We start from the raw sequence: 26456 nt of genomic DNA, 5'->3' as shown, positions 1-26456 counted from the left end.
CCGCTTATGCTCTTTTGACTATGTTCCCCGATTTGGTTTAGAAGATGGGCTTATTTTCTAAAGAAAACAAAGACTGAAAAAAATCTCATACTAATCTAGCCCATGTCCCATTTATTCAAATGAAAGTTCAATGTCGTTAAAATCCCCAGTCCAGTCTACTAAAAAGGCATTTTATCTCTGTGGTTGACCACAAGGTTTCATATATGTTGGCCAAAATGACAATCTCTGGATTCTTTGTACTTTTTTCAAAGTTGTCTTTCACTTCCTGTGGCGTCATTACACCAGAGCAAAGTTGATAATGAGTTATGGAGAGCACCGGGTAGCAGAGACAGAAGAACATGGATATGTCACCCAGCCATCTGGCTTTGAGAGCCCAGGCAGGCAGAAGACCTGGCTGATTAGTGTGTTGCCTAGGGAGCTGAGTGTTGCCTGCCTACTACTTCATTAAGAAATTACCAAAGAAGTAAGTTCCTAAAAAGTAGTTTGAACGGCTGATATTAAAAAGAAATGGTTACAAAAAAAAAAAAACCATTCAACTAGGAATAGAAGAAAACTCCATCAATATAATGGCCATATATGAAAAACCCACAACAAACATCATACTCAGTGGTGAAAGACTAACAACAACCAGGCACCGAGGGGCTCACATCGGGCCCTGCCTGGTACCAAGGTGCTCCTGAGCACACAACCTGCTGACCAGCACACCTGGCAGAAGCCCAGCCCTGAGGAATCACAAAATAAAGACCATGGTTCAATGCTGTGTGTGGAAAAATAGTTGTGAAAGTAAAAAAACACACAAAAATTAAGACCATGATTGGCACAAAGAGCCAAATACCCAAAAGCCACCTCAGCGGACTTAAGGCTGTTTAACAAGAGAAAAGACTAGTGATTCTGGTATAAGGATCATCTTTCACATAAAAATCAATAAGCAACATTTTACACTATTTTTCAGTCAGTGAACAGCCCTTACACCTGCAGAGTAGAAACCTCTGCCATTCTGAGCACGAGCATGGACCTCTTCAAAGCAGCTGACCCACCGCTGGGGAAAGCCGAGGGGCTCCTGCTCACCCTCCCACTACCAGGCCATCAAGGCCAGCCTGCCATTGCCACCAGCCTCAGGAGCCACTGGGCACCCTCAGCACTTGGCCTGCCCTGCACAGAAATAGGTGTGGAGTTCTAGGACAATCTACCCAAGGCAAGTCAGGGCAGGGGGTCTACCCTTCCTCTCTTTATCGGATGATTCAGGGAGGTGAAGGAAAAAGGAAGTCAGAAATGCAATCACATTTTACAAATAATAAATTTATTTCCAAATTCTGAATTTTAACCAAATTACAATTCCCTCTAGGTCTATTTTGCTGCTTTACACAAGGATTAAAAAAGAAATAGTCACAGCCAAGTCACTCATTCACCAAGCATCGAAGCCAGTTTATTTGGATGCGATGGGTCTGGCCACCTCCCGTTGCCCCGGGAGCATCTCAGCTGCTCTGCAGCCCGGCCTGCCATGCTCCTGCACGGGGGAACTCCCACTTCCTCCGCAGCAGAGCCTGGTCCAGCAGGAACTGCCCTCAGGGGCCGCGATGTGCACAGATGAAAGTGATCAGATGAAAGGGCTTTGCCTGCCACCTCGGGGCACTCCTGCCAGAGGGCTCAGGCCCCCAAACCTGGCTGCCGTCCTCTCCAGCAACAGCCTCAGCTCACAGGCCAAAGCGGGCTGGCGTGCGGCGGGGGGTCATGGGCTCCCCTTGCTCTTTTCGACCTGGAGTGTAGATCTTCGTAGACCTGGAGACACAGAAAGAGGGGTGTCTCCAGCACACTGTGCGGCAGGACGGAGGCCTTGCTGTTCCTAACCCATGTGCGAGGCTTTGGGGCTGAGGGATGTCACCCCCAGCACGTTTCCACTCCCCTTGCCATCCCCGTTGTCGATTGGGAGCATAATAAAATAAAAGCAGCTCACTCATTTTGATATCCACTAAGAAATGTTTAAGGTTTTTTAACAAGTCCTTTCCTAGACCCTAGGTGAGCTATGGAGGCAGCCTTCTGTCCACCTCGCAGACTGCCACTCCGGCTGTGTAACAAAGAGTCCGACCTACCTTCATCCTCAGGGACTTTCCCCAAGTGACTGGCTTTCTCTGCGAGGCACGGCGGGCCACTTAGACCATACTTGCCAGCTTATGCTAATGAGGTAACTCAGGGTGGGCCCCTTTAGCTGGTTCTGGTTTGTACCTTATTATTAAAATAAAACTATAACCATAAGTATGGCATTTTCCTGAGTTCTGTGAGTCATTCTAGCAAATTATTGAAACTTAGGGAGTTCACAGCGATCACCAAATTTGTAGCAAGTTGGTTGGGAATAAGCGTGACCTCCAAACCTACAGCTGGTATTATTGGAGGTGAGAGCAGTCTTGTGGAGGACCATGCCCTTGACCTGTGGAGTGTGGCCTAACTCCAGGAACCAGCACAGACACAGGAGCCAGGACACTCTTCTCCCTGTCCACTGTGGCTTCCAACCCCCTCGCTTGTCAGTAAAGCTCTGAGACCCAGCCTGCTGCTCCAGGCCACCTCAGGCCCTAAAGACAACACGGCGATGACTGGGAGCTGCAGATGTACATCTGCCCCTTTAAAGTTGTCTGGAACTTCTCCCGCACTGCCACGTGTGACCACTCAGTGCTCAAGCAACTTCTGTCACCAAGTCACTGTCACACATTCAACTTCTCTCTGCATCAGGGCCTGGTCTCTGGCAGCCTCCCAGAGTGGCCTCCATCCCAGCCAGGGTCCCAAGGCCAAAGCTCACCTGACGCTGCCCAGGGGGCTGCGCTTCTCCTGCTCCTGCCGCCGGGCTCGCAGCTGCTCCTCAGCCAGGGCCATCTCCTCCTCCATGGCAGAGGCTTCCTCTTTGGCCCGACGGCGGTTCTCCTAGAGAAGGGAGAGGGAGCCCTGGCTGAGCCCACTGGGGACCATCAGGCAAGGAGGCCTGGTCTGCACCCATGTCCCTGCTGCGAACCAGGTGCTGTGTCATCCAGGCCAGCTCTCAGGACAAGGGCCACACAGCTGCCTGCCCCAGCACCAACGCCACCTGTTCTTTGGCAGCCGACACCTACTTTTTTCAGTGATTCAAGATAGATACTGACCATTGTATCCTAATCAGCACACCACTCAGTTCACCAAGCACTCACTTTTTTTTTTTTTTTTAAATCAAGTTCACAACTATGCCAGAAATCACAGGAAACCAGGGAAGGCATTACCACCTGGCTGGAAAGGACATAGGAAGACGCATACGGGCCCAGTGTGGGGAAGACAATGCTAAGAAGGGGGAAAGCCAAAGCCCAGCAATTCTGCAACCCCAAATAATGGACCTGGGCAGTGGCCGTCAATGGACACAAACCCTGGGGGAGACAGAGGAGCAGGCGGAGAGCCTGCGCCGGGGCAGCAGGAGCACGACTGCAGCCCTCATCAAAGGTGGGGCTGCCTGGCCTCACGTGTCTCCTGATGGCACCTAAAGGAAGCTCCCAGCATCCTCACCTAGCGATGCTGAACCGGAATCTAATCAGCCTTTAGGCCAGTTACCAGCTTATAGAAATACACGAAATAGAGGCACAGGTCAAAGACCAGCAGGAGGAAGCAATCAGCCACATACATCAGATGGAATACTCTATAGGACAAATGATCTGGTTGTACCAATAAACCGATGTCATAGAGAGAGGTGGGGGTGGAGTCTATTCTAGAATAAAGGAGTTATTAACACATATAACAACCAGTGGCAATGTCTGGATCCTAATTCAAGCAAATCAATCATAAAAAGTCATCTTTGAGATAAACGGGGAAATCTGAACAAGACTGGAGACTTAAGTGACAGTAAGTATTCATTTTGTTAGGGGTGATAATGGCACAGACGTTACATTAAAAAAAAAAAAAAAAGTACTTTTAGTCAGAGACACATACTCGAGTATTTATGGGTGGAATAACATGACGCCTGAGATAAGCTTTAAAATACTCCAGAAACGAAAACGGCTGTGTGTGAAGGGGGTGGGAATAAGCAAAACCAGACTGACTGACTGTTGCCAATTGCAGAGGCTGAGTGAGGAATTCATGGTGGCTTGTTATACTGTTTTTTCCACTTTTACAAATACCTGGACTTTTCAATAATAATAAGTTTTTTCTTAAAGGCTCAGCTGACCAAGCAACTGGAGTGGGTGGGGGAAGATCAGACAGACCGGCCTGGCTGGATGGCAGCTCTTGTGTAAGGAGAGAGAAGTAAGAGCCCCGATGACGAGTCTTCAATACCAAGCTCACGAGAAATCACCCCACAGGCAAACAGCACCTCCGCGGAAAGTGCAAGATCCTTACCTGCCGCGACTTGCCTGCCTGTTTCACACTGTAGAACATGGGGCCCAGCTCCGCCAGCCACTCCCCGTCCACGGCTGTCACGCACTGCATGTACTCCTGCGGGCAGAAGGGCAGCGAGGTGGTCACGGGAGGGCCACAGTCCCTCCCAGAGTGGGTCCACAATTAGGAGCCACATGAGAAGGGCGCTACTCTCAACACTGCAAGGCTGAAAAAGACAGGAAAAGCCCCAGACGCTGGAATTTTAATCCTTCCTCCCATCCAGATTCCTCCATGCTTGAGAAAATGCCCCCTAGTATCTAAGAGAAAAGCCCCAACCCCTCAGAACATGCATCTAATGTCCCCATCACCGTTGCTCATCCCAAGTAGCAGGCAGGGAACAATCCCACTGGCACTGCTGACATCACTTTAGTCTAGAGGTTAACCTTGTGCAAAGCTTCTCCAAACCCCAACTGAAAACCTACTCGAATGCCCCACAAAGCAATGCATGCAGCCTCAATTCTCTCAAGCCAAAGCTCGCTCACACCAGAAGGCCATGAAGGGTAACAAGAGCCTGGTGCAGACAGGTGGGCCTACGCTATGCAAGCACCTTGGCAAAGACTCACCTTGGTGGTCATGACCAACTCGTGATACACTATGTAGTCCGGGGTATAGCCCATTCCGAAGAGGGAACTGGTGGGGTGCAAGTGGCAGGGCATCCCTGTGCGGACATTCACATACTCCCCGATTCCCTGGGGAAGACACAACAGTGGCCACATCAAGAAAGCGCTGCCTATTGGGAAAGCTACCCCATCCCTTAACGCAGGCTTAGGGAAGCCCAGCTCTACAGAACTGCTCCAGGGGAAAGGAAGAACTTTGCCCTCATACGGGTTTCATGCCAGAAAGGGCCCACAACTCCACCAGGCTCCTGGGGCTCACCTTGAGCTTGGCTGCCTGGTGGAAATAGGCAGCACAAATGCACTTCCTGACGATGTCCCAGTCGGTGCCACACGAGGCCAGGCTCATCCGCTGCTGCACCATGATGTCCTTGAGTTGAGCCCGCACCTCCCGGACCTGGAGCAGAACACAGGGTAGGGCCAGGACGGAGCCCTCCCTCCCCTCCCCTCCTACCCCTTGTCCCCACATCCTGCTCATCTGGGCCACCGCCCCCACCTTCCGCATGGCCTTGGCATGGATGAAATGATCGTTACACCAGATGGTAGAGTAGTTATTGTTCTTCCACTGCAGGTAGACATTCAGGTAGGTCAAATGATCACTCTCAGGGACAGCAAACTTCTCCCGGATTTGATCACTCTCCTCCTCCCGGCCCTGGGAAGGGAAAGAGGACCTTCACTCTAGGCATGGGGGGTCCAGGCCCCCTGAGCATATCCTGGAGGTTCTCACACACACAACTGCAACCACATCAACATGCTGCCCCGGCAACACAGGAATAATAGAAGTAATTTATAGAACACTATTCTAGACCATGAAGACTCAGGAACAACCATACTAGCAGATACAAACTGCTCTGCGGACTTCCAGAACATTCCTGAGAACCACTAATCTAGCCCTTCCTTACCCGACCCCAACCTGCTTAACAGAAAACTGCAAAATCATTCTCTGGAAACCTGGATTCCTGGCCCTCGTTCTGTGTGAGTAACTCAGAGGGCAGCAGTTTCCCTGCAGCGTCCTCAAGCCTCCCCACCTTGGGCCTGTAGAAGATGGCGGGCACGGAGAGCATGGAGACGATGAGCAGGATCTCGGAGCTGCAGCCCATGTCACAGGACACGATGAGCATCTTGGACAGGGCTGGGTCCAGCGGGAACTCCACCATCAGCCGCCCGGTAGAGGTCAGACCACCTGGGAGAGGTGAGCAAACCCAGATATTCCACCAGATGGGGGAGGAAAGGGAGAGAACCCAGCACCAGCACCCACCAGGCCCCCGCTCCCAGGGCCACCGCACCTGTGTTGTCCAAGGCCCCAAGGATCCAGAGCTGATACATGGAGTTGAGCATGTTGTCCTCCGGGGGCGGGTCCATGAAGTGGAACTGCAGCAGGTCCTGCACCCCCAGCGACTTGAGCAGCAGCACCACGTTTGCCAGGTTGGTCCTCTGGATCTCGGGCACCGTGGTGGTCAGCAGCTCGTTCTTGTAGGCACTCTGGGTGTAGAGCCTGCCAGGGAAAACGCCCTAGTTCTGCTGCTCCTGTCCCCGCGCCAACCTGCCGACCTCTAACCCTGCCTGGCTGCCTACTTGGGGGCCCTGCAGTGGAAGATCAAAGAGATTCCAGCTTCTCCCCACAGCAGCCAGTACAAATGAAATCTCACATTTCTTCCCCCACCTCCCCTTTCTGTGACTCACTCGTCCCCACCTATTCAAAACTCCACCTGCCAATGTGGCTTTTCTGCCAGAGCCTACTACATGCTGATTCATTTCAGAAACCAGTGAGCCTGTGACTAGGATTATGGCTGAGTTTTATTTTCTTAATATTTTCTGTATTTACTGAATTTTTACAGCAAATACATTATTTCTAAAACTCAGAACAAAAAAAGGGGTTAGAGAGAGAAAAATAGGAGAAGTGAAAGAGCGAATGGCATCATTTGTTCAGACCCATCCTGCGGAGGGAGGCAGGCTGCCACCACCCGCACGTGCGCCCACATCTGCAGGTCTGCCTCAGACCTCAGAGCTCCTGGGGACAGCTCCCCCTCCACCCAGCAGCATCTGATGAGAGGACAAACAAGTGGCAGCCGCACCAGCAGCCCCGGCCTGGAGGGTCAGCTCTAGGGCCAGCACCTTGCCCACCCCAGCCTGCCCACCACACCCAGCAACCCCAGCGCTGCCCCAGAAAGCACAGGGCTCCTACCTGAAACACTGACCTGGGCCCGTCCTGCCGGCTCGCCCTGACCTCTGGTTGGCATTGGCCTGGCTGATGGGGTAGATCTGCAGAGCGTCCATGCCAATCCTGGGGTTGAAGACCTAGGAGGGCAGCAAACCGCCGATGAAGGACAGAGTGAGGGGGAAGGGAGGCAGCCCGAGACAAGGACAGACCCTGGCTGCTACACATCACAGAGGAGGCGTCTTAGCAACGCAGGCAGCCGTCTGATGTTTTCTCATAAATACCCAAGTTGTTTTCCCCATAAACACCAGCTCTGTGATTTTTACTGAGTTATTTAAATTATCTTCCTCATCAAGGATTAAATGAATCAAGCACATGGCAAAGTGCGTACTCAACACTGGCCTCCTAGCACCACCCCCACTTCCACGTGCGTCCCCCATTCCCTGGAGAAGAACAAGGCCCTGAGTTAGCTTCGGGTGAAGACCCAGGGCGCCGCCTCATGTGTCTTTTCTTACCTTTAATTTGCAATAACCAGAATCAATGACAAACATGATGCCATCGACAGTCAGAGACGTCTCAGCAATGTTGGTGGCAACAATACACTTCCGAACACCATCCGGGGCCTAGAGCCAAGGAGAGGTGCAAGGTGGGGAGCTGAGCCCCTCACAAGAGAGAACAGTCCACAGTGGGCACAAGAGACCACCTCCCACCCGTCCCTGCCAGGAAAGGAAGTACCTTCTGGAAGATTTTGGCCTGGAGGTCGGAAGGCAGCTGGGAGTAGATGGGCAGCACAGCCAGGGCGGGTGCGTTCTCCAGTTCCTCCAGATGCTCCACAATCTGGTCTGAGGTCACCTGAGGGCACAAGGAGCTGTGAGACACCAAAGGCCCAGGGTGTCTTATGCAAGGCACACCTGTTCACCCTGGATGTGACCAAGCACACACCTCAATGTCCTCTTGGCCGGGCATGAAGATAAGGATATCGCCTGGGGCCCCCGACAAGTGCACCTGCAAGGACTGCTTCACGGCGGCCTCCACGTAATCCTCCTGTGGGGTCTGCAACACAGCCAGGGAGCACAGCCAGGGAGCACAGCCAGGGAGCACAGCCAGGGAGCACCGTCAGGGAGCACAGCCAGGGAGCACCGTCAGGGAGCACAGTCAGGGAGCACAGCCAGGGAGCACAGCCAGGGAGCACAGTCAGGGAGCACAGCCAGGGAGCACAGCCAGGGAGCACCGTCAGGGAGCACAGTCAGGGGGAGGTGGCAGAGGCGCGAGCCAGCATCCCTCTGGGAGCCCCACCGCCCAGTCACTGGTCTGGGCTGGAGCACCCTGGGACTTCCAGGGCCACGGCACCTACAGACAGGCCTGACTGCAGGCCTGAGAGAAGCCCCAGTGCCTCTCTGGGCCTCATACCTCAGCTCCAAAGACACAATGAAAGCAAACCTCCCGGAGAGCACAGTCCTTTGTCCCCTCAGCCCTGGAGCTGCAGGCTGCCCAATTTGGCCCACAGGGCCCACAAATCCTCCCCAACTCAGTCTCCTCCCCACCCCACACCCTCCAGCTGGCTTCTCATCAGGGAAGTGCGTGGATGGAAGGGGGCCTCAGTACCTTGCTGAAGAGGATGTCAACGGGGAAGGTCCGTCCAGGGATGTGGAAGATGGGAACGTTCCCAAAAAAGGCAGCGAATTTCTCTGCATCCATAGTGGCTGACGTGACGATGAGCTTCAGGTCTGAGCGCCGAGCCACCACCTGAAAGAGGAGGCCACTCAGAGGCTCATGGGTTTGGGACCCTTGGCTCTGCCTCCAGTCTCAACACCACTACTCACACAGAAAACACGAGCCAAAGCTAACAAACCAGCCTCTTAACAATCCTGCAGACTGCAGAATGGAGCCACAGCCAAGAAAACCCCGAGTCAGCCGAGTAGGAACGGAGTAAACTACGACTTAGGTCTGAAGTCGGCCACCCAGGGGCCTCAGGGGAAACTGGCCCATCAGAGCCCCTCAGCCCAGCTGGAGCACCTCTGTCACTCCCTCCTGGCAGTGCACTGGTCAACGCCCCATGGGCACAGAGGGACCAGACCCCACAGCCCTCACCTCCCGGAGCAGCCCAAAGAGCACGTCAGTGTTGAGGGAGCGCTCGTGAGCCTCGTCCATGATGATGGCGCTGTAGTGATCCAGGTCGGCTTCCCGGAGGGACTCTCGGAGCAAGATGCCGTCAGTCATGTATTTGATCAAGGTGTTCTCCGAAGTGCAGTCTTCGAAGCGGATGGCATAACCCACCTGGAGGTCACAGAGCTGGCTCAGGAGCCCTGGCCACCAGCTCACCACTAGCACACGCCGTGCTGGGGTCCACACTTCAGCAGATCACACCCTTTGGCACAAACAGGCAGAAACCATCAGGGAATGACTGCATGGCTCAGCCCTTGTGCCCACTCACCTCCTCGCCAAGGTTTCCCCCCATCTCTTCGCTGACTCTCTTCGCCACCGACATGGCAGCCACACGCCGGGGCTGGGTGCAGCCAATCATCCCATAGTCCGTGTAACCATCTTCGTGCAAGTACTGGGTCAGCTGAGTGGTCTTACCACTCCCCGTCTCCCCAACCACGATCACGATGCTGTTGTCTCTACAGGGAAAAACAGACCAGGGCTGTCAGCCCGAGTGGAAGGCCAGCCCTGAGCCTGCAAGGACACGCTGCCACCTCCTCTCCCCATGTCCAGCTATCCAAGGAGCTGCCTGCTTACAGAGGAAGATTCCACTGGGTAACAGCTCTTACAGAGATACCACCTGAAACATCTGAAATACAGTGAGGTTTAAACAGGTAAGCTAACACAAAATGATGCCATCTTGATACTTTGTGCAGTGTAGCCCAGGGCAACCAGGTCAGAGGGAAAAAATTACTCCCGGTCTCCATCAGTTGCAATGCACAAAAGAAAGAGAGCTCCTGAGCAAACATGGGCGGCAAGGGGGCCCTGATGCAACGCTGGAATTCCTGGGCGCTGGGTGAAGTCACCTGATAATAGTGAGTAGCTCCTGCTGCACGGCGAAGATAGGCAAGTACTGCCTCTGCTCCAAGATGGACTTCTTCTTTGCGAACTCGCTGCTGGCCTCACTCTTTTTCTTCATGTGATCCGCAAACTTCTGCTCTGTCCTAAGAACACAGAGCAGCCTAAGCACCCTGCACCACGTCCCACATTGTCCTTCCTGATTGGGTCACTGCCCTTCTTCCTATGCCCAGGAAGGAGAAGGACTTGGACAAGAATCCTTGAGACACCACGCAGCCAGGTAATCTGAGATGTTTCTTGTCAGCCGAAGGCCTGGAACTACCATCTGGGAATCCATTGCCTACAACATACCCAGTGCCCCGGGTCAAACAGAGCTAAATGTGGATCAGAGGAGTCACAGATTATCAGCTGTGCAAATCCTCTGCCCTAAACAGAGTCTGACCAGAAGAGAAGCTGAAGTCAATCGCCGGGTCACTAACTATGGAGAATACCCTTGGGCAATCTCAGCACAACACTTAACGGCCTAAAATAGCCGCACAGGTCTCCCGAGGATTTACGGCCGCAGAGCATCCGATGTAGGTCAAACTCCCTCCCTCCTCATGGCAGGCAGCATGGTCTGGAAGGCTTAGTTTTCAAAGAACAGTGGGAACAATCCCACTTAATATTCACCCGCAGCCTCTACTGGAAGCACTATCGTCTGACACATGTACGAATCCCAAGACTGCACAGCAGGAACGTGCCAGTTCAGTGCTCGGTGGCTACATCAGGCCACGAGCTCTTCCCCCACCCTTCCCCGCGGGGCTTTTCCTCCTCAGATCTGCCCCACGTGCTGTCACGCTTCCATTTCTAATTTCACCCAGTCCCTCCTGGTCACCGAACAATTAATACCTAAGGGGTTAAATTAACAAGAGACTAACAAGGGCCCATCAGTAGTACCAACTCTCATTTGAGACGTTTCACACAGGAGTACAGGGAATTATTAACTCAGATGACAGCTCAGCAGGACTTGAGAGTGTTCAAAGGATGAGAATCTAAGAGACAGTTAAGTCCAGCCACCTACCCAATGCGGGAATCCAGTAAGCAGTTATCCAACATCTGCTTAAATACCTCAAAGAACAGAGGAGTCACTACCTGGTAAGATAACCCTTTCTATTTTGGAATCTCTATTAAGAATAATTCTGCTTTATATTGAACTGAAATCTAACTAAGGAAACAAAACTCGACTTCCCAGCCTGAGCACCTGAGAGGCCCTTTAGCAGAGTGGCCAAGAGTGTGGGCGGTGACATAAGACTGCCCGGGTCTGACCCTAACTCCCCCGTTTACCAGCTGGGCAACCTTGGACAAGTTACTCAACCTCCCTGGGCCTCGTTCTCCTCATAACACCCCCTGGCACAGAGGAAGCCCCTTGGCAGTGGCAGTGGTAGCAGTAGGAATGGTATGTAGGAAAAGCAGAGAGACAGCAGAAGAGAAACCAGGAGAAAGGGATTAGGAGAGGGCAGAAGATTCAGACTGACGTGGTAACATTCTCCTCTTGGGAGCATGAAGCCGCTCAGTTCTGCCTCGAGTGCCCTGAGCAGGCCGCGGCCGGCAGACTGCCTACCTGTAGTCCACCTTCCCGTCCTCCGTCAGAGCTTTATCCGGCTCTTCCTCCTTCTTGACGCCCATTATATCTCCCAGCTTGGTCCCGGCCAGTTCCCAGTGTTTGTGCTGAGCCTGCAAAAGACAAGAAAAGTCTGTCAGCTTTGTCCTGTGACATGACTGTGGTCGCTGGGGAATCAACCCGGCTGACAACAGGCCTCCCCCGCAGGTGCAACGCCCCCAGCCACATGTTCCGAGCCGCGAGCTGCGAGCTCTCCCAACTACAGGTGCAGCAGCTGTGACTAAGGGCCTGATGGAGGAACCCCGTGCCCTCCTCCCAGGGCTGATTCTCGCTCCCTGCCTATCCTCTAACTTCCAACAGAAATCTAGCCTTGCAGCCTAATAAGGTTTTTAAAAAGAAGAAAAAAGGAAAGAAAAATACACAGAGACTTCCCAGCCCTGGTGACAAGAAACTAACCTTTTTGCGCTCCTTCTGCTCCCTGTGCTTCCGCACTGTTTGGCTGCCTTTTCGAGCGATTATGGCCAGGTCAGAAGTGGCATCCTTGACTGGAATCACAGGCTCTGGCTACACCAGGTTGCAGAAAAAGAGAAATCCCCACTGATCATTAAAATCAGCAACAAGGCCCATTTCAAAATGGCCCGAGTCAATGAAAGGGGCTGCTACCCTCTCGTGATACGGGGCTTTTCCCATTTTGCTTTCTTGCTGTCCCCACATCAGGTCTTTCTGAGCCGTCTTGTCTCCGGCCACAGAGGAAGCTCACCTGCTTGGTGAAGACGATGCGCCCATCCAGAAAGGGAGGCACCAGGTTGTGCACCATCAGGTGCACCTTGGCCGCGTTGTCCTCTTCAAAGTCCTCGTCCACCTCCAGCCGGTGGACCACGCCGCTGGTGAGCATGCGGTTCGTCTCCCAGCGCTCGTTATCCTGTGAGGACATGACAGGAGCCACACTCAGACTGCAGCCAAAGGTAGTCCTGAAAGGTCCCCAGGCAAGTCCACACGTCAAGTCCCAACAGAAGGGCCACGGGTAGCCACGGAGGCGTCACAGGCCTCTCTACCCGCACCTCCTGAGACAGAAGAGTCACTGATCCCAAATCACCTGCAGTATTTTGTTCCAACAAGCAGCACCTTACATCTAAGTCAGAATCCTTAGATGCACAGGCGAATGGTGACCATCCCTGGCCCAAATCAGAGCCACAACGAACACAGACCACAGAGGCAGGTCCTACCGCACCCATTACCATCAACAGTACCCCTCAAGGAAGTGCTACAAAAGAGAGGAGGACGAGCTGGGGGTTTTCTTAAATGACTAAAAGGGTCCCCAGCTGCCCCTCCTCCACCTGCAGAGGTCTGTCTAGATCCGGCCCTCTCGGCAATGGGGAGACAAGCTCTGCTGCCATCACATCAGACATGACCTGCTGCTCCTCCCACTGTCCCCACTTCCAGCTCTGAACCCACTGCGACCACCGCAGACGGCCTCACCTCATTGATCTGTCTCCGCTGAGCCGAAATGCGCTTCTGCTTCTGTTTATGCAGGTGCTGTTCCCGCCTCCTCACGTAGTCCTCAGAGGAGTAGGCCAGGGGATTGTGGAACTCATCATACCCCTCATCCATCATGTACCAGTCCCGGTCAGCTTGCTGCAGGCGCGAGACAAAGAACAAGAACAAATGTGTGAGACGCGGACAGCAGGGGAGAGGCTCGGTAAGAGGTCACTAGTGCGGTGGGGCAACCCTCCTGGGAGGTGCAGGAGAGAGGCCACCCTGCTCCCTCGAGCCAGCTGGAGAACAGCAGACTCAACACGTTAGACTTTGAATGGCAGCCCATTGTGACAGCACTTCTCAGACTTACCACATGGTGGCACCAACACACAGAGTGAGGTCATTACTACTGCGGTGACAGGCCGTTGCAGCCCAGACATCTGGAAAGACTCCCGGGGCTTCGGGGCTGCCCAAGGCTCAGCTGCACCCTCATTGAAGCCCAATCCTGTGAGAGGGGCACCTGTGCCCTTGTGCTCTGACACCTCCCGTCACCCACTCCCCTACGGAGGGCCACCCCTCCTGTTTAGCCCATCAAAGATGTAAAGCTTTACCCTCTGGTCATCTTCCCACTGCTGCCGCTCCTCCTCTGTGTCAAATGAAATTCCTTCTTCACCATCCTCGCGTCTTCCTGAAGGAGCACAGGTAGCAGGTCAGTCCACACGACCCTGTTTATCCCCAGTGGCACAGACAGACCTGTGCAGCCACACAGCTCCAGGGGCGCAGCCTCTGCTCAGCCGCATGAGCACAAGCCATCCTCCTCTTCTGCCTCCTGCCCCCCAGGCCTTACCTCGGCCCCTGGACAGGCGTGGGGTTGACCCCAGGTGTCTTCTGTCATCAGCCCACTCATTGTATTTGTAGGAGGGAGTTGGCAGAGGTGTGTCATCTGAGTACTTGCTCCTCACAGACCTGGGAAGCAGCAGAACCAGCATCACAAAACAGGCACTGAGCTGAGCCCTGCTCCCCTGGCTGCCACCTTTTCTCCCTGCCCAGACCCTTATCACCCACCCAGAGAAACTGGGCTGCTGCAGCCAGAACATCACCTGTCTCGATCTCGAGTGGACGGCCGATGGCTCCGCTCAGAATCCCGATAGGAAGGTGTTGGGGAGGGCGATTCCCACTGCGAGCGCCTCGAGGAGCCATAGCCACTGTCCTCTTCCTCCCAAGTGGACCTTGAAGGGGTGGCTGCATCTGGGGCCACAAAAGACACATCCACAGGAAACATCTAATTTAACTAAGACATGGCTCCAGAACCATTAGCTAAAAGTCAATTCCCCAAAGTTACTCCTTTTACTATTTATAAAACATGCACTTATTTGTAAGGGATAAGATGGTTTTAATGGTTTTTAAAGATATCTGAATTTTAATGGTCTAGTTTTCATTCTGTGTTTATGACATTTTAGGGAATATTCAATTTATCTCTGCAAACACCCCCTCCTGAATACAAATAATTTTTTAAAAATTCATCCTTCTGCCCCCAGCTCCCTATGATCCTTCTTGCCATTTGGAAAACCGGCCATTCAGCAGAGCAATTTGTCACTGCAGGCAGTATGTCCATCTCAACCAAGAAGTACAGGGCTGTGCCCACCTGGCCCAGAACCAAGTATTTCAGGAGGTTCATAGTGGAGTCAGGAGTTTTGACTCAATGCCTCAGCAACCCCACTGTGGATGGGAATCACTTACTCTGCCTTTAATGCACTTGAACCCTAACAAACCACCACAGGAAACAGCTAAGTCTACCTTTAGGTCGATGGCGTGGGCTCTCTGGTTCATTTCTTCTGCTGCTGCTGCGCTCTGAACCCCCGTCTCGCTCTGATCTGCTGCTGTGCCTACTTCCATCCCGTTCATCTGTGAAAAGTCACATGCAGAGCTCAAAACTGTGCCCCACCCGTCCTAAGGAACACCCATCTTCACCCTAGAGCAGACAGGCCGCCCACTCACTCACAGGTGCAACCTGCACTGCTCTAAAGTGATCCTCCGGCTCCTGAAACTCACATATTCTCATTCTTTCAAGGGGAAAAAACAGTTACTGGCTAGAAAGTTTCAAACTCACAGTAACAGTTATTTTCCTGCAAGAATTCAAAAAAGAATAGTTACAAATCTATACTGAACGTTTTTTAATAGTTACAAATCTATAAGCTATTAAACTTAAACACTACTGAGCAAAGCCAGTGTTGGATTGTATGTCTAGTTTGCTCCATAGCGCTGTCCTTTCTCTATAATCGCTATTATAAACTCTGGCTTCTTATACATATTATCCGTTATCTCCTTTTTCACCTGTTTTCATAATAAAACAAGGAGTACACACTCAAGCAAAGCAGCTATGTTAGAAGCAACAGCTCTTTTCTTAAACTGCCTGCTATTCCCAATCCCAGGGCCAAAACCAACCAGGCTGACATCATGCAAATAGGGCTCCCCAATTAACAGGTGTGGCAAAAACTCTTGCAACAGAAAAAGGGCTGACATGTTTACCCAAATGCTAACAGGCAACAGGAAGTATGCTGGACAGTTTACCTCTGTCTCGCTTGCGGTCACAGTCTCGATCCCGCGATTTCTCCTTCTTCCGATCCTTTTCTTCTTTGGATGAGGCATAGACACCATGTTCCCGCCGATCCCGCTCTCTCTGCCGACTGCGTTCCCAAAACTCTTCACTCACACCACCAGGATGGGATGGAGTCTCTACCCGAGCAGATCGATAATGTCTGGAACAGGGAGAACAACTGGTCAGCCCTCCGCGGGAAAAAAATCTTTGCCCCACAACCTTTGGCTATGCCAGACAAATGATCTTTCCTTTTCCACTTTATCTCCCTGGTACTGCAGGCTTACACATGGCAACAACCTAAGGCATTTCTAACCTCCATCATCTTCTCTTTAGTGACCTTTGAATTTTCCCCACAAATCTGAAGAAAATACCAAGTACTACCTATCATCAATATTATAGAGTCATAATAAAATCATAAAGCTCTAAATGTCCAACAGAAAAACTGACAGTTAAACATGACATGTTATTTCCTGACCGCCATTTGCTGCCCTTTGGGCCAACCCATCCTAAGGCCTTTACCTGTCTTTCCGGCTATTTCGGCCGGCCTGTTCACCGCCCTCCTCCTCAGCATCCCTCTGGTCATCCTTGCTCTCTTCCCAGTCCTTGTAGGAAGAGATTCTGGACTTCTTCTTGTCCTCCCCATCGTCCTTCTCCTCTCGCTCCTTCCGCTTCAGGGAAGCCAGCAAGTCCAACCCCAGCAATGAAGGGCGAGGGGCAGGAGCCTTAAAGACATGCTGCTCACTGGCCGCACTTTTGGTCTTGCAAATAAGACCACCAACCTGAGAGTCCAGATCAGTGCCTTCCAATCGATGGATCGAGGTATCCTCACTGGTGTCGCCCATCACAGGCTCTGGGATTTCTGTGGAAGGAAGCAAACCATTTAGTATTAGACATAAAAGGGGAGAAGGAGGGGAGAAGGCTCAGTTCTACCATATCCCAGAAGAACTGCAATTATGGGTATATTTAGGTGGTCAGCCTTTCCCCCACCCCCGCCACACCCCCCAACACCAGGAACATATTGGCTACCTCTCACCATGACCTTTCCATCAAGCCACTAACAATCTCAAAAGACCCTTCTATTCTTATCCCAACAGACACCAAAATAGATACATACACACCCTCTCCTATACACCAGGATCGAAGAGGTTATCATCCAAGCAAGAAAAGGCTTCACTAAGGGACACTTACTAGACCACAATGGCTTCTATATGGGGGGGGGAGGTGGGGGCACAGAGGGCGGGTAGCAGAAACTCCACTGAATCTGAGTCAGAAACCTCAATTAGAAACCTGGCTCTTGACATTTTCTACCCACATGATCCTAAGCAAATAATTTAATCTTTGGTTAGCCATAATTCTATAGCTGTAAAATGGAAACAATTTTTGCATTGTCTAACCAGTGGAGCTATTGTGACAATCAAACAAGAAAGTGTATGTGAATGTACTCTGTAAGAAGAGTTACATAAATGTAACCGTTACAATATTTTATTTTCTATGTTCCTATACACTGATTGGTCCCTCACCAATTTTTTATGAGTTCCACCTCTCCCTCCCTTTACATAACAGATACAGCAGAGTAGAGGTCGAGTACATGACTACCATCCATGGTCTCCATATTTTACTGGCTTTTTTTGGATTAGTTGTGTTTCATAGAAGACGATTAATTCACAGCAGCCACAATCAGTTTAATAACAATCCACGTTCAAAAATATTCATGAGAAACACGAAGTTAGGAAATGGTGTTACTGAGAAGTATTTAAGTGACTGTTGAGACCTCCTGGCACGAACTTCTAACAAATTCCTCTTTACCTCCCACTACATATCTTCCACTTATAAATAGGCATCTATTCTAGGTGCTTGGATAATTCCCTTCATTCCAACAAGTTAGTGAAGCAAAGGAATTGTCAAGGGGTCAGCTACCATCAGAATCTAGAATTTTTTGTCAAGCTGTAATTAAATGCACAGCTCTATAAACGAGTATTGCCAAAAAGACTGAACACGTAATATTGACACAGAAACAAGAGTCACATTTTGAATATGTCACCAGACAGAATAGAAAAGGGAAAGCTGCATATTGGTGACATCTGCACGCATGGGAGGGAATCCAGACAAGAAGGTAGAGATATACAGGCTCTGCTCAGCAGTTGTCTAAGGAGGAAATATACCTAGAATGTCATTCTAGGCAGGTGAGAGAAACCTGTATGTCTTGTTGACTGTTGTAGCCCAGTGCCTAGCAAAATAAATGTTTGATAAATAAATGAATGAATGAATTTAAACTTATTAAAGGAGAACAGAAAACCAAACATTTCTAGAGACAGCAAGGGAAAATACCAGCAACATAGGACAAGGTGTCTGACAGGGAGGACTTAACTAGCTGCTGAGAATAATAAGGAGTTGAAGAGCAAGATTCTGGAGAAGAATTATGGCAAAGAAACCACAAGGGGTACGAGAAAAACAGTGAGGAAGGAACCTGGATTTATTCATTCAACAACTATTCATTGAGTGTGTCCATCAGCCAATCGCTGTTCTCGTCAATAAGGATAAAGAGAACAAAACAGACAAAAATCCCAGCCCACCTGGAGCTGACATTTTAATAGAAGGGATCGCCTGGTAGAGACAGCACTGTGAGAGAGAAGAGGAAGACACAAGAAGTCCTACTCGGCTCGGCGACAGCCTGGGAGTGGGCTGAGGAAGGGCTCAGGGCGACACTGGGCAACATCCCTGGATCTCAGCGAAGCCGCTCATGGCAGCCGGATCTGACCAGAGCAAGGCGGAAGGCCGGGGCAGGCAGGACGGGCGCAGCGTCCCTGAGGTAAGGCAAAGTGCGTGACAGGGACGAGAGAGGAAATTCCCAAATCGGGGCCCGGACCTGAGCAGAGGACCAATATCCACGGCCCGGAGCCGCCATGATTGGCGAAGGGCCAGTCAGGAAGGAAGAAGGGGCACTCACCTCACCGAGGGCGACTCTCCGGACCTTTCTGTCCCAGATTCTGGGGCACCGGCGCTGCCACCCCTCGCTCAGACGGCCTCAAAGACCTAAAATCCACACCTTGAAAGCGGCCATTATTGTCCCTTAATACCTTGCGCGGCCCCCTCTATCCGTCCAAAAATACCATAGACAGCAGCCTGGAAAACCCCGATCCAAATGTGGGACAGAACGCGACAAGGTTCTCCAGACCTCCTCTGGGGCTTTGATCAGAGACACTTCCGAGTCTCCTTGCGACCAATCACGCTTAGCCTGAGAGGTGAGACCCCGCCTCTAGTCGGGGGTGGGGGGAGGGAAGGGAACAAATCGGCCATATTTAATGAGGGCGGAAGTGACGTTTGGTTTCCGGTCTGCGCGGGCGCTGACTAGACGATGTTCTGCTCGTTGGGCTGTTGAGCGGGGGTGTGTGGGAGTTCGTTTTCTGCGCTTGTACCTTTTCCTCTTCCGTGCCTTTCCCGCTAAATTGTCCAACAAGGATTGCTAGGCGACAGTTCCTGGGTTACTTTGGATTAGGGTCGCTGCCTCGCTTGGGGCCGAAGAAAGGAGCCTCCGGCGTCCTGGCTCTTCCGAGAACGGGTGCTCGGGTGCCGGCAGCCCTGCCGTGGACGAGCACAGTAAGTATCGTCGTACCTGACAGTTGTGGGCCAGGAGTAGCGCAACCGTAGGCAACTTTTAAAATACATATATCGGAAAAATAGAGACGCACGCCCCGATGCAAATAGAAATCACCCACTGCTCACACGCAGAGATAACCACAGTTGATGTTCTGGGATATTTATTTCCAGTTATTTTTCTATCTAAACATGTACCTATGCTCTATAGTTTGGGTCTGTGCAAAAGTGAGATCACTTTTTTTGAGTGGTTCTATCTAGGACTGTACCTGCATTTATTTCACCAATCCCCTATTGATGGCCATTTAGGTTGTTTCCAGTTTTTCACCATTATAAATGGAATGAGTATCCTCTCTTCATAAATCTGTGTCCACTTGTCTAATTATTCACCAAGAATTAAGTTTCAGCAATGGAATTGTTGGTTGAAGAGTGTATCAGCTTTCTTTCCAAAAAGATTTTATCTCTCTATGTTCCAGCGGGAGCTATCTATACCTGCCCCTATAGTCATACTCTTGCCATTAGTGTGTACTATCTTGTTTAATTTTTGCCAATTTAATGGATTTTTTAACATCTTTTAATTTGCTTTTCTTTGCTTGCTATAAAGCTTTTGAAATTTATTCACTGTCTATTTGTACCTCTTCTTTTGGGAATTCTCTTGGTGTCCTTTGCTATGGGCATTTTCTTAGGTGTGGTCTCAGTTTCCCTCCCTCCTTTAAACATTTGTCCAGTCCCACCCCTGGCCTGTTTGTTGACATGTTGCCCTCCCCTTATTTCTTCCTTTTTATCAGTAATGTAGAGGAGTTGCTGTTTGTTTGAATTCTAGTGGCGGGACAGATCTGTTTTCTCTCTGACTTTCCCTTTCACTGACATTAATAATTTGTTCTGCTAATGTTTGATGAAGTCCCTGGTGGCAGTCAGCATCCCCGTTTAAAGTATGACTCATTGCTGGAACAATTTCATTTCCTTTTTTTGTTTGTTTTTGATTTTGGCATCCCAGTTTCATTTCTATATGAATTTTTATTAATTCATATATGTGGGTGTGTGTGTGTGTATATATATATATATATATGTTTTTTTTGTTTTTGTTTTTGTTTTTAAGATATAGAGTCTTGCGGTGTTGCCCAGGCTGGTTTCAAACTCCTGGCTTCAAGCAATACTCCCACCTCAGCCTGCCAAGTTGCTGGGATTACAGGCATGAGCCACCACAGCTGGCTCTTAATTCATATCTTAAAATGTGACTTGTGACAAAAAAATATAAAGAATGAAATCCTCTCTTTTTGTTGTATTAGCCAACTTTGGAACTGAATTCAAAATATCAAGCATCCCAATGGTGTCTCTCATGGATGGCCTCAAAAACTAGCTCCTTGGTCAAAGAGTTTCTCAGAAATGAAATTTTTTTCCAGTAATGAAAATACGAGTTCTTTGTAGCAGAAAAAACCCTGGACTAGAAATTTGGTGGCCTGTATTCTAGTCCTTGTTCTTGTAGCTAGAAGCATAACTGTAAGCAAACTGGTTTATAAAAGGAAGAGGTTGGATTAGGCCCCTCCTACCTCAGTATTTTATGATTTGTTTATTTAATTTTGGTTTTACACACATTCTTAATTGATCTGTTTGCCATGTGGTGAGGTGTACCTAGTCAGGTATGCACTAAGAATCCTTAAGCCAAGATTCATGATAATATGTCTGTCAATAAAGGACTGTTTAAAAAGTATGGTACATGCATGAAATAGTATGCTGCTACGTCAAAGAATATGGAAGTTTTGTGTATAGAATATGGAAAGATCTTCACGTTAGATTTAAAAAATGCAACTGCAGAAGAGTGGATAAAGTGTGTGTGCCGAACATCTGCCATTTGCCCCTTAAGAGCCACTCGTCATCCTCTTCTAGACTGCTCTGGGACAGGAGGTGTGCCTGCCTCAGCAGCTCCGCTGCGCTCTGGTTCCAGCTGGAGTCAGCCAGTGGGGGCACAGGCAGAGGTGGGAGAAGAGAGGCTGTGTGCCTTATCAGCAGGCTGGCCTGTGCAGCGGCCTCTCCACTCACCTCTCCTTGCCACACGATTCTTCAAACTGCTTCTTCCCATGGCTCCTTCAGGCCTCGGGGTGGGAACAGCTTCCCGCTGTTACTAGGCCCAAAGTACTGCACTTTACCTTATTTCTTTTCTATGCTACCCTTAATTAAGCTGTCTTGAAATTACCAAATTTGAGAGTGTTGTGGTTTTCTTGCTGGAAGACTGATACAATAGTTATCTTTTGGGGTAAAAAAAGGGGGAGAAAAATATACAAACACATATTTGTATTTGCCTGACAGTGCATAACAAAACTCTGGAATATAAATAGAAAGCAATGAAAGTTGTTACCTGGTGTGTGGGGGGAAATGGGGTAGTGGGAACTGGGACAGAGGAGCAGGGACAGGGAGAGGGAAACTTTGCACAGTACCTTTCTATATTGTTTCTTTCAAAACCACGTGAATATATAACCTACTCTAAAAATTAATTTTTTTACAATTAGGGCTCATGCACTTAATCTAAATTGTATTTAAAACATTGCCACTTTATTTCAGGATTGACAGTGAGGATTAACATCTGAATGTTTTCCAGATGAGCTTCCTGTTGCCCAAGCTGACCAGCAAAAAGGAAGTAGACCAGGTGATAAAAAGTACTGCAGAGAAGGTGTTGGTTCTCAGGTTTGGGAGAGATGAAGATCCTGTCTGTCTGCAGCTAGATGATATTGTAAGTGAATTTTTTAAATAAATGGTTTTTACTAAAAATCTTTATATTCCCACTTTGTCATCTGCAAAATGTATGGAATGGAGCAGGCAGGGCTGGGCGGAAAGCCGTTCAGTCACTGACACACTTTCCCTAAGAGCTGATCGCGTGCCTGCCCTGCGCTGGACCACCAAATCTGCAATTGTGCTGAATCTGTCCCAGATGTCCTTCCCATTTAACAGCTGTCAGTGCTCAGTGTCACCAGCAAGGCAATGGAAGAGCAGGAAACATGATTAACAGGCATCTATGAACATTATCTTTTTCGATGCCCACAACAGTGGAGTAAGAGTAGCCCCATTTCCCAGCAGGGGAAATAAACACCAGGGAGGACAAATAACTTCACACGGGCACATATCCACTAAATTGCAGAGCTAGGATTTGAACTCAGTTTTCTGTAGCTGCCAGTACTCTTCCCTAGTGTTTTGTCTCCAGTATGCCCTGATGATAATCTCTGATCTCACAGCACACCTTCACACTCTGATTAGTAAGAAGGAGGAGTTTGGGACAGAGAAGGTGTATTCTTGTCCGTATTTATCATGGAGAAAGACTTAACCCAGGACTAAGACCTCTTCCCACCATTTCTGGTGCTGCCGTCCACTGTAGAAATCGAGTGTAAGAAACCTCATTTCTGTGGTTAAAAATGAGTGTGTGTTGTGTTAACCTGGGGAAAAAAGGACCAGAGGAGTATACCCTCAGCTGTAGGGAGGAGGAAATATCGCAGAGGTCAATAGTATAGACTCGGAAGCCACACTGCCAAAGTTCAAATCCCAGCCCTAATGCCTAGTACCTGTGTGACCTGGGGCAGATTACTTTACCTCCCTGTGCCTCAGTTTCCTTCTCTGTAAAATGGGGACTCTACTAGCACCTACCTCAGAGGAATGTTGTAAGAATTAAATGAGTCAACAAATGTTAAGCCCTTAAGACAGCGCATAGTAAGTGTCATGTATGTGTTTGCTACTAATTATTATAGTTACCATTTCTGGGAGGATTGGGAGGAAAGAGATTTTAGGGAATTTCAGTATCTGCATTACATATTTCTAAGTTATTTTGTTTTAAGTGAGGATAGATTACTTTTATGAAAATAAAGAAAAAAAATAAAGGAAGAAATACATTCACACAGTTTTACCCAGGGTCTTCTCATAACCCTGTCAGCAGCGATTCAGACTCAGGATGACATGGTTACACTGTGTCTAGTGTGGAACCCAAACAGCCTAGATTCTTGGACCAGGAATTTTTTCAAAGAAAATACTCTGTTGTAGTAAAAGGTTTCACAGAAGAAACATTAGCTAGCTCTCATATTGTAACCTATGTCTCTCTTGTCATTTGCAGCTTTCTAAGACCTCTTCTGACCTAAGTAAAATGGCTGCTATATACCTGGTAGATGTGGACCAAACTCCCGTTTATACACAGTATTTTGACATCAGTTATATTCCATCTACTGTCTTTTTCTTCAATGGGCAGCATATGAAAGTGGATTATGGGTAAGTTAGGATGATTTACCTGTGACAATCCTGAACGTTTCCTTTAAGCAGTTTCAGTATCTTACCTATTCCCATGCGATTTTGGCTCTGTGAGTCTTACATTGGTATTGTTTCCTTAGTTGATAGACATTATAATTTTTTGATGCCAAACTTGGGTACAAAATGAAAGGGTTTCAGGTATGATTGGCAAATTTTAATTTCCAACTTAAGTATGAAGGAATCATACAGTTTGTGAAGCATTAACCATCCTTAAGTCTACAAAATATAGAACAGTTATGTTAGCTAAATAAAGAACTTAAAAAGTTTCCCAGGAATTTCATGTAAAACAAAATATATAGTTGTTCGTAAATGTTTGGGCCTGGCAGGTGGCATTTACAAAAGAAGCGTTCCTTCCAGCAAACTAGGATATGCTTCTCTCTTGCCAAGTTTCCTGTCTTCTACCACTCTGAGAATTTGAATTCATTCTTCAACAAGACCTGTCAAGAATAAGTGACAAGACATCTTCTTTAATGCCTTCTCCTTCATCCAATTACTGTCCCAATACTTACTATTCATTATTGAATGTATCCATCATTCTTATCATTTCTTACTGTGGCTGAGGTGTCTACTTGTCTAGATCTGTGTACCTTCTTTGTCATCTATTTGAAAGTATGTTCCATATTGCCTGTTTTAAAGTGTTTTAAAGCTATTTATTCTCCTGGAACACAGTTGATGTAAGTATTAATTTGGTACAACCTTTTTAGAGGGCAGTTTGTAACACAATGTATCAAACACTTAAAAGTGTTTAAACTTTTTAACCCAATAATTACATTTCCAGAAATTTAATATGATGTACATGCATGTTTAATGGCTTCGAAAGAAATATATGTTAGTTGGAAAAAAGCACATTCCTAAATGGTTTGTATGATATAATTTCCAATATCGTGAAAAAAGAAATACATGTGCACACACACACATGCACATGCATAAGATTGGGAGGATATATACCAAAAGTGACCTCTGACCTCACTGGTGATTTTATGTTTTTCCAAAAAATTTCTATAATAAACATACCTGATGTTTGAAATATTTTAATACCTACCATTCAAAAATATAAGCGAGTAGAACTTGGAGACCATGACTTGTAAGTGGGCTTTGCACTAGCCAAAAACAGCAATAAAGAAACAATGCCCACTCCAACACTTGCTAATGATTTGAGAAGTGATTAAAGCAAATTTTCAAGTAGAATCTTTTCACATGACAAGTTTTCATGCTAGGGGCCCACAGCACTGGTTTTATAGTCATATACCAAGTGGGGCGGGGGAAATCAATGGAAAAATCAATGTCAGGCTTTATGTCTAAAGTCTCTTTGACAAGAAGAAAAGTAAGAAAGCTCCTGTTCGTTTTGTTTATCCTGCAAGTCTTCAGAAAGTAATTATTAAAAGTTCTGAGCGCAGTTGTTTCTCTTCCATGCTGTCTAGATCTCCAGATCACACTAAGTTTGTGGGAAGTTTCAAAACCAAACAAGACTTCATAGATTTGATTGAAGTAATCTATCGAGGGGCAATGAGAGGAAAACTTATTGTCCAAAGTCCTATTGATCCCAAGAATATTCCCAAATATGACCTTCTCTATCAAGACATTTAGCACACTGTCTGCTGTCAAAGACGAAGAGAAAGGCACATCTTGAAGCAGTACCTGAATCCCAGCTGTGCTGTTTCCTGGAGTCCTTCAGAAACGTGTTCAGTGTCCCAGCGGAGAAGAGGTTTGACGCGCATGGTGTAAAATACCAGCCACTGAGGAGAAAATCGCACTGGTACCTTGCTCATCTGAGATGCCTAAATGTCTGCTCCCTGCGAACCTCAGAGCAGTCATGTTGGAGGTGTTCAGTTTCCCCAGGGAGATTTGTTTTTTTACCTTCTCTTTATAGCATGCTTTCTTTATACTTTAAGAAAGTACAGAATCCTCCCAAACATTGGCTAGTATAATTTGATTTAATCATGTTTATTTGATGCACAAGTAAAATCAAGAGTCAGTTCCCATCAGAGCAAAAATACACATTTTCTACCCTAGATGTGTGCACATTCGCACATACAAACACACACAAAATTTCCAGTCCCTATTACCCCAGTTTCTCTTAGAATAATTCTCTACTGAATAGAGAATAGCTCTTCTTGCCTGTTTGTTTTATTTTGGAGCCTTACAGGCTTTGACTTTTAAAACACTGTCCTATTTGGCTCATTTAACTAGCTTTTATGTTGTTAAATTGCCAAAGAAGTGAGAACTCAACCTACACCATCCGGCACCCAACTGGAGTGAAACAAAGAATTAACTACTCTTGATAAGTAGGAACAGATCTCTCCCAGAGGTTGCTGCCCCTTCCTGAGGCAGAAAATTATATTTCAAGGGCTCAAAACTAAAAGAGATGTCAGAATTATTAGAAAGAAATGTCACCTTTATGGGATTTGCCTGCTTTGTTAATGTCATGAGGAATTGTTGCTCTTCCAGGGTCACCTAGCACAACCTTGGGCAAGTTACTGCTTTTCTGAAAACTTCATGGCAGCTATTGGCATTGACTTTCTAGGATGGGAGAGTGGGTGCACAGCTGGAGGGCAGCAGGCCAGTCGGCTTGTCACCTGCTTGGCAGCCACTGACCTCCTTGCTGACAGAAAAGCCCAGTTCTGTTCAGGGCAGCAGCATCACTGCAAGTCCAGCCCCCTTTGCCAAGTGCTTTCTTTCCAAGTCTCTCCAGTAGGAGGGGTGACCATGAGACTTGGTTCTGGCTAACGCAGCATAGAGGGAAGGCTG

The 26456-nt window shown here is 48.6% G+C and overlaps 2 protein-coding genes across 5 annotated transcripts; one reads left to right on the top strand and one right to left on the bottom strand.

Moving 5' to 3' along the window:
• Positions 1-1278: 1278 nt before the first annotated feature.
• On the bottom strand, positions 1279-19032 carry DHX38 (DEAH-box helicase 38). Of its 3 annotated transcripts, XM_045533180.1 has the most exons (27): positions 18778-19032; positions 16350-16689; positions 15803-15990; positions 15029-15136; positions 14332-14479; positions 14079-14197; positions 13843-13919; positions 13235-13390; positions 12516-12677; positions 12212-12319; positions 11756-11868; positions 10164-10301; positions 9590-9776; positions 9247-9432; positions 8761-8901; positions 8098-8208; positions 7891-8007; positions 7671-7778; positions 7183-7295; positions 6284-6492; positions 6026-6180; positions 5494-5649; positions 5260-5394; positions 4947-5072; positions 4345-4440; positions 2792-2913; positions 1279-1779 (listed from the first exon to the last, which is right to left on the bottom strand). In XM_045533180.1, exons 2-27 carry the CDS (start codon positions 16670-16672, stop codon positions 1695-1697), a joined length of 3687 nt encoding a protein of 1228 aa, XP_045389136.1. In that variant the 5' UTR covers positions 16673-16689; positions 18778-19032; the 3' UTR covers positions 1279-1694. The 3 variants fall into 3 exon arrangements, with proteins under 3 accessions (XP_045389136.1, XP_045389137.1, XP_045389138.1); XM_045533181.1 differs by lacking the exon at positions 18778-19032 and having other exon boundaries at positions 16610-16673; XM_045533182.1 differs by lacking the exons at positions 15803-15990; positions 16350-16689; positions 18778-19032 and adding an exon at positions 15234-15340.
• A 118-nt stretch (positions 19033-19150) lies between these two features.
• TXNL4B (thioredoxin like 4B) lies at positions 19151-25623 on the top strand. Of its 2 annotated transcripts, none has more exons than XM_045533184.1 (4): positions 19151-19427; positions 22021-22152; positions 23518-23669; positions 24035-25109. In XM_045533184.1, the coding sequence occupies exons 2-4, from the start codon at positions 22021-22023 to the stop codon at positions 24156-24158; spliced, it is 408 nt and encodes a 135-aa protein (XP_045389140.1). In that variant the 5' UTR covers positions 19151-19427; the 3' UTR covers positions 24159-25109. The 2 variants fall into 2 exon arrangements, with proteins under 2 accessions (XP_045389140.1, XP_045389139.1); XM_045533183.1 differs by lacking the exon at positions 24035-25109 and adding an exon at positions 25130-25623 and having other exon boundaries at positions 19152-19427.
• Positions 25624-26456: the final 833 nt, after the last annotated feature.

The sequence above is a fragment of the Lemur catta genome, chromosome 20 (genome assembly GCF_020740605.2).
Source record: "Lemur catta isolate mLemCat1 chromosome 20, mLemCat1.pri, whole genome shotgun sequence".
In the NCBI taxonomy this organism is placed as follows: Eukaryota; Metazoa; Chordata; class Mammalia; order Primates; family Lemuridae; genus Lemur; species Lemur catta.
This window is presented reverse-complemented; position numbering and strand designations above follow the sequence as displayed.

What these genes read in the sequence shown, in the direction of transcription:
- DHX38 (XM_045533180.1), bottom strand. Translation starts at nt 16,672, where the DNA reads ATGGGCGACACCAGTGAGGATACCTCGATCCATCGATTGGAAGGCACT. An exon ending in ACGCCTGTCCAGGGGCCGAG is followed by an intron (nt 13,920 to 14,078) that starts GTAAGGCCTGGG and finishes GTGCTCCTTCAG; the next exon opens with GAAGACGCGAGGATGGTGAA. An exon ending in GGCCCAGGTCAGTGTTTCAG is followed by an intron (nt 6,493 to 7,182) that starts GTAGGAGCCCTG and finishes TTTCCCTGGCAG; the next exon opens with GCTCTACACCCAGAGTGCCT.
- TXNL4B (XM_045533183.1), top strand. Translation starts at nt 22,021, where the DNA reads ATGAGCTTCCTGTTGCCCAAGCTGACCAGCAAAAAGGAAGTAGACCAG. An exon ending in GTCTGCAGCTAGATGATATT is followed by an intron (nt 22,153 to 23,517) that starts GTAAGTGAATTT and finishes TGTCATTTGCAG; the next exon opens with CTTTCTAAGACCTCTTCTGA. An exon ending in CATATGAAAGTGGATTATGG is followed by an intron (nt 23,670 to 25,129) that starts GTAAGTTAGGAT and finishes CATGCTGTCTAG; the next exon opens with ATCTCCAGATCACACTAAGT.